This window comes from Xiphophorus couchianus, chromosome 3 (assembly GCF_001444195.1).
Source record: "Xiphophorus couchianus chromosome 3, X_couchianus-1.0, whole genome shotgun sequence".
NCBI lineage: Eukaryota > Metazoa > Chordata > Actinopteri > Cyprinodontiformes > Poeciliidae > Xiphophorus > Xiphophorus couchianus.
In genome coordinates, this window is record NC_040230.1 from 12,887,142 (window position 1) to 12,904,685 (window position 17,544).

The following is a 17,544-nucleotide window of genomic DNA, read 5'->3' on the forward strand; positions in this document are numbered from 1 at the left end:
AAAAAAAAGACAAGACCACAAAGGAGTGTTTTTTGAGGTAGTGGCTGTATTGAAATGATTGACAGCCCTATCATCCCCTCACCCCGGCACCAATATTTCAGCTACAGAAATGACAATACTTTTCAAGAATGTAGTTTAAATTCTATGTAGCAGTCAAATAAAAAGTGTTAAATTAAAATGGGTTAATTCACTACCACATATATCTAATGCTGTGTCACAAAGCAGGTTTTGTCTTATTAATGTATCTAAAAATAGTGTTTCAATTTTAAACAAGGGCAAATTAACAATACAAAAACAAAACCATTCAAGGCTGATTTTCATTAATATATAGAAACTTCTCACTTGTCCATGTGAATATTCTGTGAATACAGTATTGTATATCAGAGCTACAACTACTAAACCAGATGGAGCAGCTGTAGTGTTTATTAGTTATGTGGACAAAATTATATATATGAAAAAATCACAATAAGAGCACCAAAGATAACTAAATAAAAACTAAAAACTGTTATGCATTAAAAAAAAAACCAACTTAAATACATTTGTAACCGTCTGGCTCCTTCACACACTGCATCAGACCAAGGCAAGGACGTAAACCAAAGAGTAAAGCACCAAATGTAAAACAAAGATGTCAAATAAAAATGAAGAAAACTTTTTCTCTGTGTTTTGTTCCAGAGTGACCAGGTGAATCACTTTCTCTTTCTGTCTTGAGAGCAGCGAGGGCAGTACCTGCAGAGGGGGAATAAAAATTGAGGTGGCTATGGGGAGCTGTAACAATTTTAAAAACACTTGTGTTGCTGCGCACACCGATGGCAATCGATTTAGACTTTCTCACCATTTTCCACGTGGTTTGGTTGTTAAGCCTACACATGCGAAATGGAACCACTCAATGGAGCACTGAAAGAGAAAAAAAAATCCAAACACACTATTGTAGCACAAACTAACCACTTTGACAAAACCAAGCTTTTCAAAAGACACAATCAAGAACTGACTGTTCAAAGCCCGCAATCAGAGCTACCATTAAACTGTTTTCTTTTCTGCAGTCCTAAAATGATGATGAGGCATGGGCCTGAAAGAGTTTCAGGCTTATCATTTTGAGATTTGGATCGAGGAATAATATGCACTGCTGTTTAATTGCATGATGTAAACAATGGGACCAAAACAAATAATTTTTAGATCATTTCAGGATGTTTTCCACCCTAAAACTGACTTAAAATGTAAAAAGTGAACATCAAAATAGAAAATAACATAGGTGCAGAAATGTACACACAATGTTCTGTTTTTTCAGAACTAACCAACATATTGATAAGCATGTTAAATAGGAGTAATGTTTCAAATTAACCTAAAAAAATAAAATAAAATAAAAACACAGCTTTTCTACAAGTATTTTGCTTCGACATTTCCTCAGTCACATCTCACAGCAAGAGCCGTGGTGTGCAAAAAGATACACAAGAATGAGGCGGACCGCATTATCGAAAAGTATCACTCAGCTGAGATTATTACAAAGTGTACAAAGTGGAAGAGCAAAGACGCCAACATTCCTCACATGGCTGGGCTACAGAGTATGGAGTAGGGTGTTAGAAAAACTGGAAAACCAAGCCTGCCTAGATTCAGGGAAAACTCCATGACATATTTTACATAGATGGGGTGGGTGCTGCTGTAAAATGCAAGAGCAAATTTAGAATAGATTGTATTTGTGCCCCATGTGAACTAGCATATTAGATGTGTACACAAAAGTGAAATGTGAATTCCTAATCTCAACTCACAAAGTGCTATGATTTTAAAAGTGCATTTAGTTTTATTGTGAATGAGAAACTCCTGAAAAAAACACTTCCATTTTTAATCTGCTTTTGCAGTCACTTCATTTAATCATTATGTGACTAAAAAAAACAGTCCAAGTAAGAAAATTCTCATTGGGATAGTTTATATACAAATGGTGGAGGAGGTTTATTGCAACAGAATCAGCTATAGGTTCATTGGAAGTAATTCTGTTTCATCGAAATCTTAATTTACCTCCATATCCAAATCTCTGTTAAAATCTTTAGGCCAATCTTAATTCAGCTGGGAAAGTTTGTCTTTGACAGCATTGGAATATTTTTGCAAAGTATGCAAATAATACCAAGTTAAGATATTCCATCCTGGTAGACAAAAACCCAATGAGAGACTACTGGGACAAAATCAAAAGGTGACTCAACAAAGTATTAGCTTAAGGGTGTACACACTTAACCACATTATTTTAGTCATTTATTGTCTATTTTCCCTCCAAAAGCTTTAAGCTATTTTTTCAGTTTGGGTCACATTAATTAAAGAAAAAAGTTCTGAAATTATGGGAAAATTACAGAAAACTATGGCACATGAGATGGTGTTTACAAGTGCTGTAAACACCATAGAAAGTCATGCATACAGGAAGTTGTACATGCTTGACCAAGGTGCAAAAAAAATATAAAATGAGTGGCAGAGCACAAAACGTTGGCCTCTGAAAAGGTTTTAGAAATATAAAAAGTAATAGCAGAGGGCAGAAGGACTCAAAGTTAAAAGGCAGTACAGGGTTTTTGATCGTTTCTTGAGCTGCATGTCTTTGATTCATCTAAGCTAATTGCATTTTGCTGATTTTTGATAACTGTTCTTGATCACCAACTAAGAGAAATACAAGTGCAGAAAACTACTGTCTTTTGAGTTCTCCCAATAATTCATAAATCCACAGCAAAAATGCAACATGAACAAATAATGCTTAGTTTGCACACAAGCACATGTGAAATAAGGTTGTAAGTTAAGCTATTGTGTTGTTCACCAATAAAAAAAAAACAACAACTCACATCGGTGTTGTCACAGCCAATCATCTCGCCATAAGACACCTGATGGCACAAACAGTAGGTGGGCTCGTTGGGATCCACAGGCATGTCCAGCACATCAGATGGGTGCACATTGCCAAAGTTGGAGGCAGGGGCATTGAATTCCCCTCTGATCAAATGAAGGAGAAAAAAATATATAACACCAGTGTTCTTTTACCATTAAAACCTACGCATGATCATGACAAGATATAAAAACATACTGCTGAAAAAGTTTGACTTTCTTCTGTGCGCTCTTGGGACTTCCATCTTCGTCTGAGCTCTTCACTTTAGATCTTGTTTTGGCGGTCTTCTTCTCCTTCTGTCTGGTGTCTACTGGAATTACACAAACACTCCAGTGTTACACAAAGCACAGATTTGTAAAAACTGTACAAGTCGTCAAAACAAAACAAAGCACATACAGAGAAAATAGAAAGCAAACACACACCTTTCTTTCCCTTACTGGAGGTGGAATCGTAGTCTGTGCTCTCAATCTGTTTCTCCTTCAGGTCAGCTTCAAACCGAGCCAAGTCTGTGTCGAGGCGTCGGATGTGTTTGTCGACCTGTAGTAAAAAATTACCTTATCAGCCCACTGATATGTGGTGTATAATCTTTAAATGTTTAAAGTTTAGAACATATGTATGCAGAATAATAAGATTATGTCAGATGTACCAACCATTTCATAGGTCTGCATAGCCAGCTGCACCTTGTCATCTCCAAACTCCTTGCATTTACTGTAGGACTGCTGAATCTGCCTCAGTAGGGACAGTTTTTGATCAGAGGAGAGAGTCCGGGCGTTGGAGGTGTATTCTTTAGCCAGAGAGTCAATCTGTCCTTTTAGGTCTAAATGAAATAAGCATAAGTTTTTTATTAGTCCTTTTATTTAACTTTTAGAAATGCTCACAAAAAGTAAAAGCCATTTGATGTGCAGAAAACATTTTCTTGTCCTGTCTCGTGTGTTTTTTGCACAAACATCATGATGCTGTTTGTTCACTAATATTCTCTAGCAAACCACTGGGGCCTCTAAAGAACAGCAGGATTTATACTGACATTAAATTACACACAGGTGGACTCAATTTACAAATAAAGCGACTTCTGCAATTGGTTGCATTGGGTTTTATTTAGGGTTATCAGAATAAAGGAGGTTAACTTGGACCAGGCTTTTTTTTTTAGGCGTAGTATGTTTGTCAACGTGTAGCAAACACGAAAACACTTCAGCACATTCATTTTTGATGTACAATTTCAATTGAGATTTGAAAATGAATTTGGAACAGATCCAAGACACTTTGTTGAAAACAAATTGTATCCATTTGCTTCAATGTCACAAGGATGTTGCACTTTGTACGTCACACAAAATCCCAACAAAACATAAAATATGAAAAGTTCAAGGAGTACGAAAACCTTTGTAAAGCACCGTAACTTCAATTCACAAAATAAAACATTTTAATCAGTTGGTTTTATGCATAAATATATATATTTTAAAAAGTTAAGGTAAGTTTAGCAGGAGCCATCATTTATATGACTGGTGGGATCTAAAATACAATTCAGGAACATATATAAATCAATAATGCTTGAAGAATGGATACCTCATGAATATATGTGACAAACACTCAATTTTATTTATTCCCACCTTCTGTGCGTTGATCGAGATCTCTCATCAAATTAAAGTTCCTCTGCAGCTCGAAGGGAAGATTTTCAATGCCTGGATAGATGAAGATGTTGGGGAAAGATAAAAACATATCAGTTTAATTGCACAATCGCCACAATCAAACAAACCGAAAAAAAACAATGCGAGCGCGGTGGCTAGCTTAATGTTGTACGTGAAACGCCATTTAATTTGTTTTCTGAATCTATTCAACAAATACCAAACATACGGCTGTTTTTGCGGGTAAAATGAATCAAAGTACATCGACAGTAAGTATTGAAACATTGCATCTACTATGAGATATCCAGCAGCATTTTAGCTTCGCTACAAAGCGCTTTTCCAGGAAATAGACAGAGCCTAAAAGACTGACCGTTAGAAAGTGGTTAACGCGTTTTCCTCCATCTAATAAATAGACATGAACTGCGGGGCATAATTAAGTGCAAACAATTAATTGACTAAATTAAATTGAACATATGCAAACAACTTCAAGGCGTCATTTATAGCTTACTGTCCAAATAATGCTCCAAATACATCCCCGCCGCCATCTTGGAAAAGGTAAACAAGGCAGTTTCCGTTTCGAAATGGACCAATCTGATTTCCAAGACTTTTTAAGGAAAAAAAAAACTTAATCTTCGTATGCTTTATGCCTACTGTGTCCACCATCCACCTTAAGAAATTAACAGAAATGAGAATAACATTTTTAACATGCGTGGAGCTCAAATTACAGTGCACATTTTTAAAATAAATTGCAATTATTTCTTACCAATTGAAATAGTAGCGTTTTAATACAGACTCCTTGGTTAAAGGTACAAATTATTTTTTGTTTTGCCGTTAAATTCTACCAAAGACATGAGCTGCAGTAAAGCTTACATTAATATGTCTATAGTCAACATAATAAGTTCTTCATTATAATTACTTAAATTCTACATAAAAGTTCTCGATTTTATTTTTCTGTACTCCTTTGGGCCAAAACAGCAGCCCCGTGTACTTAAGCCATGAGCAAAAATGTTGAATGTATGATACTTTACATCAACTGTTAATAGTTTAATATGAGAAAGGAACCGAAGTTTGTGATATCCAAAATAAATATATAAACAAATACCTACTTTATGCAGTGAATGAATGAGTCACAGGAATATTTAAAACTAAATTTGTCCATAATAAAAACGTATTTTGGCTATAGACAGGATAAAAAAAACAAAAACAAACTTCTCAACTTAATTTTATATATATAAACCTACATGTATTCTCTTAGGTGATGTTTTATTACTAAAGAAATTTATTTTCTTGAAGATTAAAGTGATTAAAATCAGACAGCTAAAACCAGATAACTAAAAAAATTGGAAGTCTTAAAACATTTATTATTTCATGGAGGTTATGTTCACCTGCAGCAAACCTACAACATTATAGATCAGATAAAACAGAAAAAAAACATTAAAATCAAATCTATCAGCATATAGCCATATTTAACACATTACTCTGAAACAGATAACATTGACCCAAAGAATATTTAAATGTAGAGAAAGGGAGTCAGGTATTTAATAGGACTCTACAAAGTTTCTTTGTAATCTGAAATGTTTCACTGCTCACATGTCAAACATTATTTGTTTTTTTGAAACTTGTGCTTCATCTTTTTGAATTTATTCTTTCCCATCTTGTTCTTCATCTTCAAGGGTGATTTCCCCTTTTTGGGTTGCTTTTTCTCAAATCTACTTCCATCTTTTTTGACAGTCTTTGGTACGGTTGTCTGGACAGGAGTCTTGTTTGCAGGGTTCTTTGCCTGGGCTCCTTTCACAGTCTCTCCATCCATTTTGGCAATCTTTGCCTTCTTTGGTCCAGTCTGAGAGCCCTGTTGTCCTTTTATCTTGATGTTTGCTGGTTTTTTAGCTGCTGCTCCATTAGCTTTGGCATTTTGCTTTAGGGCATCCGTCTTTGCTAGCACAGTTTCATTAGCTGCTTTGCTTTTGGACGGGTTATCTTTCGGAGAATCTGTAGCTTCTGTTGCCTCAGAAGCTTCTGTTGTCTCATCTTCTGTAATTACCAACACAAAAAGTTATGCAATCATAACATTAAACAGAGAAAACATTTCAATCTGAACTCAGATTTGAGAGAGTTACCTTTCCCAACTGAAGCTGATGGGGTTACATTAGAGAACTTCTTAAATTTGGCCACAAAAAATCCATCCATGTTGTGGGAATGTGGGTAAAAACGGCGGGTGAGTTGCAGGGAAGGATGGAATCTAAATTTCTTGAAACTACGGAGGGCATAAAATGTTTTTCTATTTAATGATCACAGTGTTTATCAGTCAGTAAATGGGTATACTCTCCGGAGTTAACTTTCATTACCTGGTGAAGCCTTCCTTCCCAAAATCAAGTCCGGTTGGGACTAGTTTAACATTCCTTTTCTTCAAAGCGTAGTCCACCACCCACTCATTCTCCTCCACCTGGTTGGAGACAGACGTGGTTACTATCAAAGCTTAAATCAAGACAAACATCCACACAAATGAAATGAGCATAACAGTGGGAAACTTTTATCATTATTACATGAATTATTTACTTTAAACAAGCTTCTATATCTTTCTGAAAAGTTACTTGTAATTAAGTACTCTTGAAATAAGTCAAAACAAAAATATTTGCACTAGAAACTAGAATAGAAGTACTTTATTCATCCCAGCAGGGAAATTACTTCGCAGTTACAGCATAGAGACAAGACACAATAACAACTACCACTGAGTAGTAGTTGTAGATAAAATTAAAAATAAAATATAAAATGCTATAAATTGTAAAAATATAAAATGCTGTTAATATAAAAAGCAACTTAAGACTAAAACTACTTAGTAAAATGTTGTGTTTTTGTTCCATAAATTATTGATTTCATATAATTGTTCAGATTATGTTAAGGTGAATAGATTGCAATGTTTTTAATAATAATAATTTAGACATCAGCGTCACTGCAGTCCTGACTAAACCTCATTTTGTGGTAACACATACCATTATTGAGCATGTGCAGTAGACCAGGTATCCTCCAGTAGAAGACGTTGCATTCACGGAGTCGATAGCTGATAGAAGCAGTTCTTTTTGCAAATGAGCAGAGCGCAGAATATCCGGCTCATCCTAATCGAAAAACAAGATAAGAGGGAAGATGTTTTAATGCGCAATGAAATTTTAATTAAGAGGGTATCTGTAGATCAATGGGCAGAGACAAGCTGTGACGTTTCACCTTACTGGTCTTTACAGCTGGATCTTTTGCAATAACTCCTGTGCCTGAGCATGGTGCATCAAGCAGCACTCTGTCAAACCCTCCCATTACCTGTGGCAAAAACCTCCATAGTTCAGTAAACTATAAGCAATGCAGTCGTGACATTTATTTAAACCAATAAATAAATGTTTTTTATTTATGTCTTGCAAATGAACATCTGAAATGAAGTTACCTTTGGGAACTGCCTGCCATCGTAATTGCTGACCACGGAGTTAGTGACCCCGAGGCGGTGAAGGTTTCCCACCACGCTCTTCAGTCTTTCAGCATTAGCATCATTAGCTACGATCACTCCTGTGTTTCTCATCAGCTGAGCTAAACGGAGGAACATTCACTTCAACATTTAGCTCTCAACACATAATTTGCAGGCATAAGAGTAACATATCTTACCCATATAGGAGGTCTTTCCTCCAGGGGCCGAGCTCATGTCCAGCACCAGCTCCCCCTCCTGTGGAGAGAGCGCCATAACAGGAAGAAAGCTGCAGGCTCCCTGCAGCATGTAATGACCGGCCAGATACTCCGGGGTCGCACCTGGATTCAAACAAAGCATGACATCAAAACTCTGGCGGCTGAAATATGCTTCTCTGAAAAAAATTCAGGCTAAAATTAGAGTTAACATGTTGAAGAGAAACGTACCGATAGGTACTGAGGAGTCATAGATTACCAAACCCACTTTGGACCATTTCCCCAGTGGGTCCAGGTTAACTCCTCTGTTGATCAGAGCCTAAACAAGGACAAATACAAAATGGTCCAAGTTAAAATTATGTCATTTATTTCAAATTGAATAAAAAAAACCCCAACACGCCAGTACCTGCTGTATTGCATACATTACCAAAATAGCTTCAGATTTTTGTATAAGGGACAGTAATATATAAAAAGCTTGATGTTGGCACGGTCATACTCTAAAGAGTCCAGAGTAGTTACCTGTGCAAGGTCCCGCCTCCTTGTTTTCAGCGTGTTGGTTCGAATTGTGACTGGTCTCTGAATTTCATTGGCTTCCAGGAAGTCAACAAGCTGCCGAAAGCAACAAAAATTACTTATTTTTCAAGCTGCCACCCATAACCTTTCAGTGAATCATAGATTTGTGGATGCAAAACAAACCAACCTCTGAGAGAGGGAAGAGGTCCATTAATTTCTCAACGAGGAATTCGTTGTAGCTATAATAAGTACAAAGGTCTTTCCTCAGAAGAGAGAGGTAATCCACTCTGGCTTTCCCCTCTTCCCTTTTTGCTGAGAAATTACAGAGGACATCAATGTTGTCCTTTATTCTCTGATGGACTCCCTTCAGGTCCAGAGACAGGGCACCTGAAAACACAGGTGAGAGATGAAGGTTTGGCCATTTGCAGAACATTTCCTGATGATTTGCTGTCAGATTTTAACAACAGACTCACCCTCCTTCTCACTCTCCTCAGCCGAGGGAAGTCGGAAGGTATCAAAATCATCCGCGTTAGTTTGGATTGTTTCCTCCTCATACATGTCAGAATCTGATTCATGCTTTTCATCACTATCGTCATCATCCTCTTCCTCCTCTTCATTATCATCGTCACTGCTTAGACCCATGGATTCCTTCAGTTTTTTCTCTTTTTTGGCAGCACGTTCGATTGGAAGAAGCTGAAGTGGATCAAATCAACAAATTAAGTTAATCTAATTTTTTGCCACAATTATAACATCTAATCATTCCTGAGCAGTTAGACTTCTGATCAAATGGCCTGAGGACTAATTTAACTTTCAACTGTGAAGTTTGACAAACTTCTGAAAGGAAACAAAAGAAAACCTGTAGACTTTCACAATCTTCCAGAAAAGCTAAAACGAAGCATTTCACATGGAAATGAAAAAGTTAACAAAAAGAATGAGTAAACTTAAAGTGACATTCAAACACTGTAGAATGGTTAATATCTATCATAGTGGACTGGCTACATTAAACAGAAGCTTTTTATATGCCAACTTTTAAATACAAATTCTTAAAAAAGAGATAAATGAGATAACATACATCATCTCCATCACTGTTCTCCTCTTCGTCTTCCTCTTCCTGTCCACTGCCATCATCTTCTGCACCATAGTCGTCAACCATTTCTTCTTCATCATCATCATCTTCCAGGTTTTTTAATCCCAAATCTGCACTTTTTTTTTCTTGTTCTTTTCCTCCCTTCTTCGGCAGAAGCACCTGCTCTTCCTCTTCCTCATCTTCCCACATCTCCTCGCTGTCATCCTCACTTTCAGGCTCATCCATTTTGCGCTTCCTCTTTGTAGGTTTCAACCATTTACTGTTGTCATCACTGTATCCTTTGGACAGAAATAATAAGCACATATTTTCAATTAAAATTTCAGACAGATGGAGAGAGCCTTTAAGAAGCATACAAAAACAACTTCTATAAATGTTCAAATACAGAACACATTTATTTAAAATTTTGCAGTGAACAAGAATCTAGGATTATTTTTTGATCACAGAATTCCTTCATTATTCTAAGTATGCATAAAAATGTTCTTGTTTAAAAAAACTCATTCTTATGTGAAAAGTAGGAACTAATTACCCCACTCTGTAGTTGCTTTTTAATCAAAACAGATATTTGTAATTTTTAATCTTTCAACTAGGTATGTGGGATTGTATTTAAGCACAGCTGACAGGTAGCGATAATGCTAAAAATTAATAAATCAAAGCTGTGTTGCTTGGATGTCAAATATACAAAATGTGAGCAGGAAAAGTGTTGTTTTTTTTTATCTTTAGCCCAGTATTGCTTCAGCCACACTCAGGTTGATTTCCCTTAAAATGTTTGTATTATTTGTTGCCTTCACCAACTAAAGTCAGAACATTGAACACTGGGAAGGTTGTAGGTCACCAGGCAGAGTTTGACATCCAATATGACTATTTCAACACAAAATGTATTGAAAACCATTTATTTTTGCTCCTGACAGTTTGACATCTGTCACATCCATGAATCTTTCAAATAAACCTCAAAATAAAGCTGAAAAAAATGTATGACCGTAAAGAATAAACAGATGTGAGCAAGAAACTATTACAAAATGTTATTTTTTTTTCAATAATAATACAGTTTCCAGGTGGATGAGAAGTGAAAACACAGTGGAAAGTACATTAACGTGGACAGAACCAACAATACTTTACTTTGTGTACAATTAATCCAAAGGCACATTTAAAATGTTGCTTATGGTGACAGGTTTATTGTCATTTCTAAAACATGTCATGGACAATGGGTCAGATTGATGCGCTTACCTTTTTTGGGTTGTTTCTCAGCAACATTTTCTGGCTTTTTCAGGTTCTCAACTCTCTTAGCAGCTCTGAAAAATTGCAAACGTTACTAAACACCTTGCAAACACTGTGGCTGTATTTCAAGCTAAACAGTCCACCTGTTACCTTTTTCTGGATCTACTTGACAAACGTTTTGGTCCTGCATCTTCTGCAAAGACAATACAATGTTACACACAACCGGCAGTAAAAGAAGCAAACAATGTGTGCTTTTGTTTTCATTAAGGATCAGAAAAAAAATACTTACCTTCTGTATCTATGAAGTTGGCCAACTCAACCTCTGCTCCCTGCTGCTTTTTGGCTTTCTTACCCGGCCCCCTCTTCACCTTGTTGGTGGGATCAAGCTTCCGACCCATGACTCCAACTCTCAGCTACAACTTCAAAATGAAGAAGCAGAGAAAATTAAATCACTACTACCACTCCTTGCCCTAACAACAAATTAGTGAACATTATTAATACCCTACATATCATACCGAGTCTGACATACTGTAGAGAGGCCTCCATTACAACGTAACCCTCAGCTTTGAAGCCTCAAGCTGCTCTGTAAACCCTCTACAGTGGCTCTAATTAGCTTTGACCATTAAGAACATGGAAATAAATAATAGTCCTATTGAGTATCCTGACAGTACAGTGGACACTATTTAATTTATCAGTGAATGAACATCCTTCAAAAATAATTGTGGCAAATAACATGCTTTCATGGTGAAGAAGTAATGTACATATGTACAGGTTGTTGTTAAACTAAAAACAATTGGTAGTACAAATCCTTTAGTAATAAAAATATTACACCCCAAGTAATTATAGACTGCACTTGTGTGTCTAGTAAAAACAGTGAATTCTAAGAGTCTAATGATCCGATTTATAAACTATTAATATTACAGAGGGAAGTGCAAGTATGAGAACTGCTGGATTTAAAATACAAATAAATAGATAAAACTTAATTAAAAACTACTAACATACCCCACCGTGGCCAGCTTAAGCTGATGGCAAACTTTACTAACAAAAGTGCCAAAAAAGCCTCTGTTTATAGCAATAGGTTCAGAAACATGGCTTATGGAAAAAAGACAATCAGCCACTGAAGAAATTGCATGGCAGACATGGGAGCATATATGTAAAAGGGTTAGGCAAAAGGTCGTATGTAGATATAAGTAGTAAAAGCCTGCGTTACTTACTCGATTATTTTGTTTCTTAAAAGATATACATCTATGAAGCTGTACAATTATCTGACGAGCGAGTTAGCACTAAGCTGCACAGGGACAAACGAATCTGGTTATAAAATAATGAGCCTTTTATAAAACAAGACCTGCTTCAGCGTGCCCAGTTGGCAATTTAAAAATGTTTCAGTTACGAAAACTTTGTTGTTTTTTTGGCTTCACAGACAAGCTTAACTACATAAAGCTCAAATACTCACCCACTAATCGATGCTTTTTGACTTCAGACTTTCGGGTTTCCACACGTGAAATTTCCTTCAACACGTTGCTGGAGAATATCCGGCGCATGAAAATGACGTACTAATCTTGCGCGGCATTAAAATATTTTTGTTTCATTTAAACAAAATGGTAAATGTTCTTAGTCATTATTTATGTAAGCAGGAACAGGTTAACTAATGTAAATGCATTAGTTTACGTGGCAACTGTATCATTTTAAAAAATACCTCAATGCGTTTCCTTTACTGACGTCATCCTTCTGCGACTAACAAAAGGAGTCATGGCATCTGGAAAGAAGCGTGGTCTGGAGCATTTGGATGAATATGAACCAAAAGCAGCAAAAACAGGCAAAATCAGCCTCCGTGATCGAATGGCTGAAAGAAGACTCATTGTTATTCTGGAGGGAGCATCGTTAGAAACTGTGAAGGTTAGAGAATAACGCTGCTCTTAATTACAAACACAACCAACATCTGTGACCACATCTATGACCAAATAACGCTGAGAGGATTTAATTCTGATCTCTGCTTGTTGCTGTTTGGTTTGTGTCTTACAGGTTGGTAAAACATTTGAGTTGTTAAACTGCGATCAGCACAAAAACATGATCATCAAAAGTGGAAGAGATCCGGGACACATAAGACCAGACATCACACATCAGGTAAACACAAAACTTACATCATTTGTTTTTTTGGTTTTTTTGTGTGGTTGTGTATTTTTACTTTTCTTACAGTGTCTGCCTGATTAAGGTTTCTGAAAACAATCTGTCCCTTCATTTCAGTGTCTGCTCATGCTGATGGACAGTCCGCTGAACAGGGCAGGCCTGTTGCAGGTTTACATCCACACCGAGAAAAACGCCCTAATAGAGATCAACCCACAGACCCGCATCCCCAGAACCTTCACCCGCTTCTGTGGTTTAATTGGTATTGTTTCTTTTTTTGTTGTCTACAGTGGCTTGCAAAAGTATTAACTCCCCTTAATCTGCTTTTACATTGAGATTTCTTATATTAACTGTGTTCGCTAGATGATGTTTGGCAAACTGCATATGGAGCTTCCTAAGGTTCTCTTTTAATAAAACCCTTTGTGCCACTTTTCAGTGGCTGTGAGATTTGTGACATGAATCACTGATAGTTTTCCTGCTGACAGATTTTCCCAACCGAGCTGTGGATCTATACAGCTCCTCCAGAGTTACCATTGGCCTACCGGCTGGTTGTGTGATTCATGCTCTGATGTTTTCTAACAAACCTCTGAGGCCTTCACAGAGCAGCTGGATTCATGTAGAGATCACAAGATTACACTCGGATTGACTCCCTTAATCGGAGAATTTATGAAGAAAATCTTTTAACATTTGATGTTTAGATTTATCAGATTAAAGGGAACTTAATAAAAATGACTGCCATGTTTTTTTCATTATTATTTCTTCTATTTGTCAAACTGCTGGAAATCGTCTATCGATTCCCTTCCACCTCACAGTTGTTCACTTCTTTGCATTGGCCAGTCACATAAAGCTGTCGCTGGAAACTGAATTTCATAGAGGAACTTTCATGAGGGATTAATAATAAAGTTTTGTCTAATCTAACCTAAAGTACACTAAAGGTTGTAGTCATAATGTAACAAAGTATTGAGTAGTTGAAGAGGGATAACGACTTTTGCAATGTCCTTTTTATGGTTTTATGGTTTTCTCTCCATCTCTTTGACTATTTCTTCTCTCTCTAACACCAAAGTTCAGCTGCTGCACAAACTGAGCGTCAGAGCCGCTGACGGTCCTCAGAAGCTGCTGAAGATGATTAAAAATCCAGTGTCTGACCACCTGCCCCCCGGCTGCCCCCGCATCGGCATGTCCTTCTCCGCTGGGGAGGCTGCAAATGCTCGGACCGTGGTGCCAGAGGGCCCTGCAGCAGTGGTGATCGGAGCGTTTGCACATGGTTCGGTGAGGAGATGATACAGATAGTTCTTGTTTCATGGTTTCAAATAATTTCTCAATATAACCAGTTTGGGTTTTTTTGCCCTCAGGTGAATGTGGACTACACCGAGCAGACAGTCTCTATAAGTAACTACCCCCTCTCTGCAGCTCTGACCTGTGCCAAGATATGCTCCGCCTTTGAGGAGGTGTGGGGCGTCCTGTGACAAACGGATTACAATAAACTGCTGAACGGAAACAACTGTAATTATATGGCTCTGGTTACAATGAACCATATTTACTGGAACAAATGCTGAACGTTCCCACAAGAACAACTATAGGAAGCAGAGAGCACCCGCTCCCACATAAATACTATTTTTGTTTTGTTTTCTCAAGATGTGAAAACAAAAATCATTATATCAACATAATGGGATCATTTTTATATTGTTTCCAGATAACAAAAAATATTTGTTTATTATAATGATATGATTGTTTGGATTGGAAAAGTTTTGTTTTCTAGTTTAAAGTGGCTATGATTTCTCCTCTATTCAGTTCAGTGCTCCCGCATCTCCATTGTAAATTTCAAAAGTTTTCTGCAGCCACACATGGAGATGAGCCAAGATGGTGCATTTCAGTGCTACTTGTTAACCTCATAATTGATACTAAATTGGCTGTAAAAGAATTATCTATGAATTTGTGTTTTTTCCTCCATGATTATGACTTTTATGGTTACTTCTGCACCTAATAGATTATCCTTTGAAAAAACCTTCTTTTGTACCAAAATGTGTCACACAAAGTTTAAATTAAAATGTATTTTTAGGAAAGGGTGTTACTTTTCTTTTTATTACAATCCGAAACAAAGCAGTTATAACATCTTTATATCAGTAATTAATGGAAAATAATTAAATGGATGAAAAGTTTTCATTCAACACAGTTAAAGCAACAAAGAATGGTCAGATTGATAAAAATACTTCAGTTTATTGCCAATCATAGTGCTTCTAGCTTCTCCTGTAACTCTTGCGATGCTTTTTCTGCCGCTTTGAGCTTCTTTTAGGAAGTTTCCGTCTTTGTGGTTGCTTTCTCCTAGAAGATTTGACCTGTTTTGGTTGATGCCTATGTGTCTTTGTAGTCTTTGCTGGTGGCGTTTGAGCTCGCATGCATCGGTTCTTTCTGAGTTGAGGTCTCTTCCTGGCTCGTTTTTGGGGTTTTCTTTTGGGTTTGGGTGACTGCTTTTTTTGTTTCTTGGACTTCGGTGCTGCTTTGTCAGTATTTCTTTGCATTTTCTGTATTTTGGCTTTTGCTTTGGCCGGATTTTTGTTATTTTTCTGTGCTTTTGTCTCTTCTTCAGGGTTTCTTTTGGCTGGAGTCTTCTTCCACAGCTCTTGTGGGGGCTTCTGAGATGTTGCTTTGTTCAGCTTTGCACTCTTTGTTTTTATTACTTTCTGTTTTGAAAGGGATAAAAATGTGTACAGTAAAGCTGATTTGATATTTGACCAAACAGTTACTAAAATCTTAAGTTAACATCCAAACATCCTGTGAAAAATAATCTGGATGGAGAACTGAAATGCCACTCAGTGAAAGAAGCAGATTCAGTTTTTACCTTATTTAGTCTCAGTGAGGTGTTTCTTGTAGTTCTCACCAGTGTCTTGTTGTTGACCAGCTGCTCCGTCACAACCTTAACTTGGCGATTGTTCTTTGCAACATCATAGCCTTCGGCGGCCAGTGTCTCCTTGAGCTCATCCATGGAGATGCCCCCTTTATGTTTGCACTGGGAGACCACATTAAGGATGAGCTTGGAAACCTGCTGCTTCGAGAACTTTGCCGCGGGTGCATTATCGGCTTTCTTTTCAATCTGATGTTTGAAAAGACGAACGGGAGTCTCTGAAACATGAGAAGGTTTTAATTCTAGCTCTTAAATGTTATATTTTGTATTGTTAAATAAACTGAAAGATGTGGAGAATATAATCAATTAAGGAGTCAAATGATAAAATCAGGGGATGCCAAGTTTAAGAAATGTAAAATGTTCAAAGTCTAAGTTGTTTAGGATGTAGCTGGAAGGAGCTGAACATAAAAAGGCAGCTGTGTAATTGGTAAAATCTTTAAGAAATCAGTTGAACTGAAGCTACTAATCTTTCAGTTTAAGATATGCTATATCTCACACTGTTTGCATTGTTTTTGGAGTTGGCAATTTTGGCTTTTAATCTTTGTAAATTTGCATAGTGACAATAATAAATTCAACAATTCAGCGGTTAACCTGAAACTTTCCTTGGATTTGACTTACTTGGAAGTGCAGCTACGGCCGCCGGTTCCTCCTGAGGCTGAACGACTCGTTTCAGAAGCCGACCCAGACGTTTGGCTCCGGCTTTTCCAAGGCCTCTTCCGGCTGGGTTTTTTGAGGGATTATTCTGCTGTTTTGACACGCCTAATAGTTTCTTCTCCTTTGTTTTAAGACTGATGGAAGCATTTTCCTTGACACCTCCCTGCAAAGCTTTTTTTGCTCCGTTTTTTTTCTTCATTTTATGAAAGAATCAGACATTGTAACCCAGAAAGAAATCTAAAACACAGAAGCTAATTTTAAATTGCCAGAGTTTTTTCTAAACCATGCTTCGTTGTATTTAAATAAAAACAATTGTTTTGCATGTTTTTTTTAACAAATCTGTTCCCATGGCAACCTAATAATAGCTGTGATTAAGCTCTTAAAGATGTGCCAGAGCTATTTCAAATTAGTTTTAAAGGTTCATGAACCATTTAGTTTGTTTGTGTTCAAATATAATAAACTGAAGCACCTGAATTTTTTTTTTACTTCAGGGCAGACCAGACGTTTTGGCAAATCATGCAAATTAGTAGCTTTTTGCAATAAACAAACTAAACAGAACCAGTTAAATAACCCAGCAAAACCAGTGTTATACATGGTGTGTACAAATTAAATACAAAAATGCAACTTTTAATCACTTCTGGTGACTCAAACATATTAAACTCATTCATTACAAGAGTGTGGAAAACTTATAGGTAATTTCAGTATGACCCGATGAAATTTTTTTTTGTCTTATTTGATTCTACTTGTTCCCATTTCCAGAAATGGCAGCCACTAATATCTTCTTTATCTCAACGCCGCTGTTCCTTTAATTTTGAACTTCTAAACAATGCTTTCAAATGGATCTTTGCAAAAACTTTGTGGCTTCTTTGTCTCTATGTATCCTTTTTGCTTTTTAAAAATGTCATAACAGAGCATTTGA

General features: G+C 36.8%; 4 protein-coding genes across 7 annotated transcripts; 1 reads left to right on the forward strand and 3 right to left on the reverse strand.

The window, feature by feature from the left end:
• Positions 1-26: 26 nt before the first annotated feature.
• On the reverse strand, positions 27-5,126 carry ing4 (inhibitor of growth family, member 4). 3 transcript variants are annotated; one of them, XM_028012344.1, is made up of 8 exons: positions 4,979-5,126; positions 4,456-4,527; positions 3,502-3,668; positions 3,274-3,388; positions 3,050-3,158; positions 2,814-2,958; positions 833-894; positions 27-726 (listed from the first exon to the last, which is right to left on the reverse strand). In XM_028012344.1, exons 1-8 carry the CDS (start codon positions 5,013-5,015, stop codon positions 687-689), a joined length of 747 nt encoding a protein of 248 aa, XP_027868145.1. In that variant the 5' UTR covers positions 5,016-5,126; the 3' UTR covers positions 27-686. The 3 variants fall into 3 exon arrangements, with proteins under 3 accessions (XP_027868145.1, XP_027868144.1, XP_027868146.1); XM_028012343.1 differs by having other exon boundaries at positions 3,050-3,161; XM_028012345.1 differs by lacking the exon at positions 4,979-5,126 and adding an exon at positions 4,841-4,948 and having other exon boundaries at positions 3,050-3,161.
• Positions 4,591-15,132, forward strand: emg1 (EMG1 N1-specific pseudouridine methyltransferase). The gene is made up of 6 exons (XM_028012346.1): positions 4,591-4,739; positions 12,690-12,841; positions 12,968-13,069; positions 13,190-13,331; positions 14,133-14,338; positions 14,422-15,132. Exons 2-6 carry the CDS (start codon positions 12,695-12,697, stop codon positions 14,533-14,535), a joined length of 711 nt encoding a protein of 236 aa, XP_027868147.1. The 5' UTR covers positions 4,591-4,739; positions 12,690-12,694; the 3' UTR covers positions 14,536-15,132.
• On the reverse strand, positions 5,811-12,545 carry nop2 (NOP2 nucleolar protein homolog (yeast)). 2 transcript variants are annotated; one of them, XM_028012336.1, is made up of 16 exons: positions 12,399-12,545; positions 11,235-11,364; positions 11,096-11,138; positions 10,955-11,019; positions 9,716-10,008; positions 9,117-9,336; positions 8,831-9,030; positions 8,650-8,739; positions 8,362-8,449; positions 8,116-8,256; positions 7,901-8,040; positions 7,690-7,779; positions 7,461-7,583; positions 6,816-6,913; positions 6,588-6,724; positions 5,811-6,501 (listed from the first exon to the last, which is right to left on the reverse strand). In XM_028012336.1, exons 2-16 carry the CDS (start codon positions 11,341-11,343, stop codon positions 6,071-6,073), a joined length of 2,268 nt encoding a protein of 755 aa, XP_027868137.1. In that variant the 5' UTR covers positions 11,344-11,364; positions 12,399-12,545; the 3' UTR covers positions 5,811-6,070. The 2 variants fall into 2 exon arrangements, with proteins under 2 accessions (XP_027868137.1, XP_027868138.1); XM_028012337.1 differs by lacking the exons at positions 11,235-11,364; positions 12,399-12,545 and having other exon boundaries at positions 9,716-10,012; positions 10,958-11,019; positions 11,096-11,141.
• Positions 15,133-15,261: 129 nt separating the features above from the next.
• On the reverse strand, positions 15,262-17,477 carry LOC114141660 (histone H1.3-like). The gene is made up of 3 exons (XM_028012342.1): positions 16,590-17,477; positions 15,909-16,189; positions 15,262-15,750 (listed from the first exon to the last, which is right to left on the reverse strand). Exons 1-3 carry the CDS (start codon positions 16,822-16,824, stop codon positions 15,307-15,309), a joined length of 960 nt encoding a protein of 319 aa, XP_027868143.1. The 5' UTR covers positions 16,825-17,477; the 3' UTR covers positions 15,262-15,306.
• Between the last annotated feature and the right edge of the window lie 67 nt (positions 17,478-17,544).

What these genes read in the sequence shown, in the direction of transcription:
- ing4 (XM_028012343.1), bottom strand. Translation starts at nt 5,015, where the DNA reads ATGGCGGCGGGGATGTATTTGGAGCATTATTTGGACA. An exon ending in CTCCAGTAAGGGAAAGAAAG is followed by an intron (nt 3,162 to 3,273) that starts GTGTGTGTTTGC and finishes GTGTAATTCCAG; the next exon opens with TAGACACCAGACAGAAGGAG. An exon ending in AAAGTCAAACTTTTTCAGCA is followed by an intron (nt 2,959 to 3,049) that starts GTATGTTTTTAT and finishes TCATTTGATCAG; the next exon opens with AGGGGAATTCAATGCCCCTG.
- nop2 (XM_028012336.1), bottom strand. Translation starts at nt 11,343, where the DNA reads ATGGGTCGGAAGCTTGATCCCACCAACAAGGTGAAGAGGGGGCCGGGT. An exon ending in ACCTCTTCCCTCTCTCAGAG is followed by an intron (nt 8,740 to 8,830) that starts GTTGGTTTGTTT and finishes TGCTTTCGGCAG; the next exon opens with CTTGTTGACTTCCTGGAAGC. An exon ending in ATGGCAGGCAGTTCCCAAAG is followed by an intron (nt 7,780 to 7,900) that starts GTAACTTCATTT and finishes TTTTTGCCACAG; the next exon opens with GTAATGGGAGGGTTTGACAG.
- emg1 (XM_028012346.1), top strand. Translation starts at nt 12,695, where the DNA reads ATGGCATCTGGAAAGAAGCGTGGTCTGGAGCATTTGGATGAATATGAA. An exon ending in GACCAGACATCACACATCAG is followed by an intron (nt 13,070 to 13,189) that starts GTAAACACAAAA and finishes CCTTCATTTCAG; the next exon opens with TGTCTGCTCATGCTGATGGA. An exon ending in GAGCGTTTGCACATGGTTCG is followed by an intron (nt 14,339 to 14,421) that starts GTGAGGAGATGA and finishes TTTTGCCCTCAG; the next exon opens with GTGAATGTGGACTACACCGA.
- LOC114141660 (XM_028012342.1), bottom strand. Translation starts at nt 16,824, where the DNA reads ATGAAGAAAAAAAACGGAGCAAAAAAAGCTTTGCAGGGAGGTGTCAAG. An exon ending in GGCCGTAGCTGCACTTCCAA is followed by an intron (nt 16,190 to 16,589) that starts GTAAGTCAAATC and finishes CTCATGTTTCAG; the next exon opens with AGACTCCCGTTCGTCTTTTC. An exon ending in CCTCACTGAGACTAAATAAG is followed by an intron (nt 15,751 to 15,908) that starts GTAAAAACTGAA and finishes CTTTCAAAACAG; the next exon opens with AAAGTAATAAAAACAAAGAG.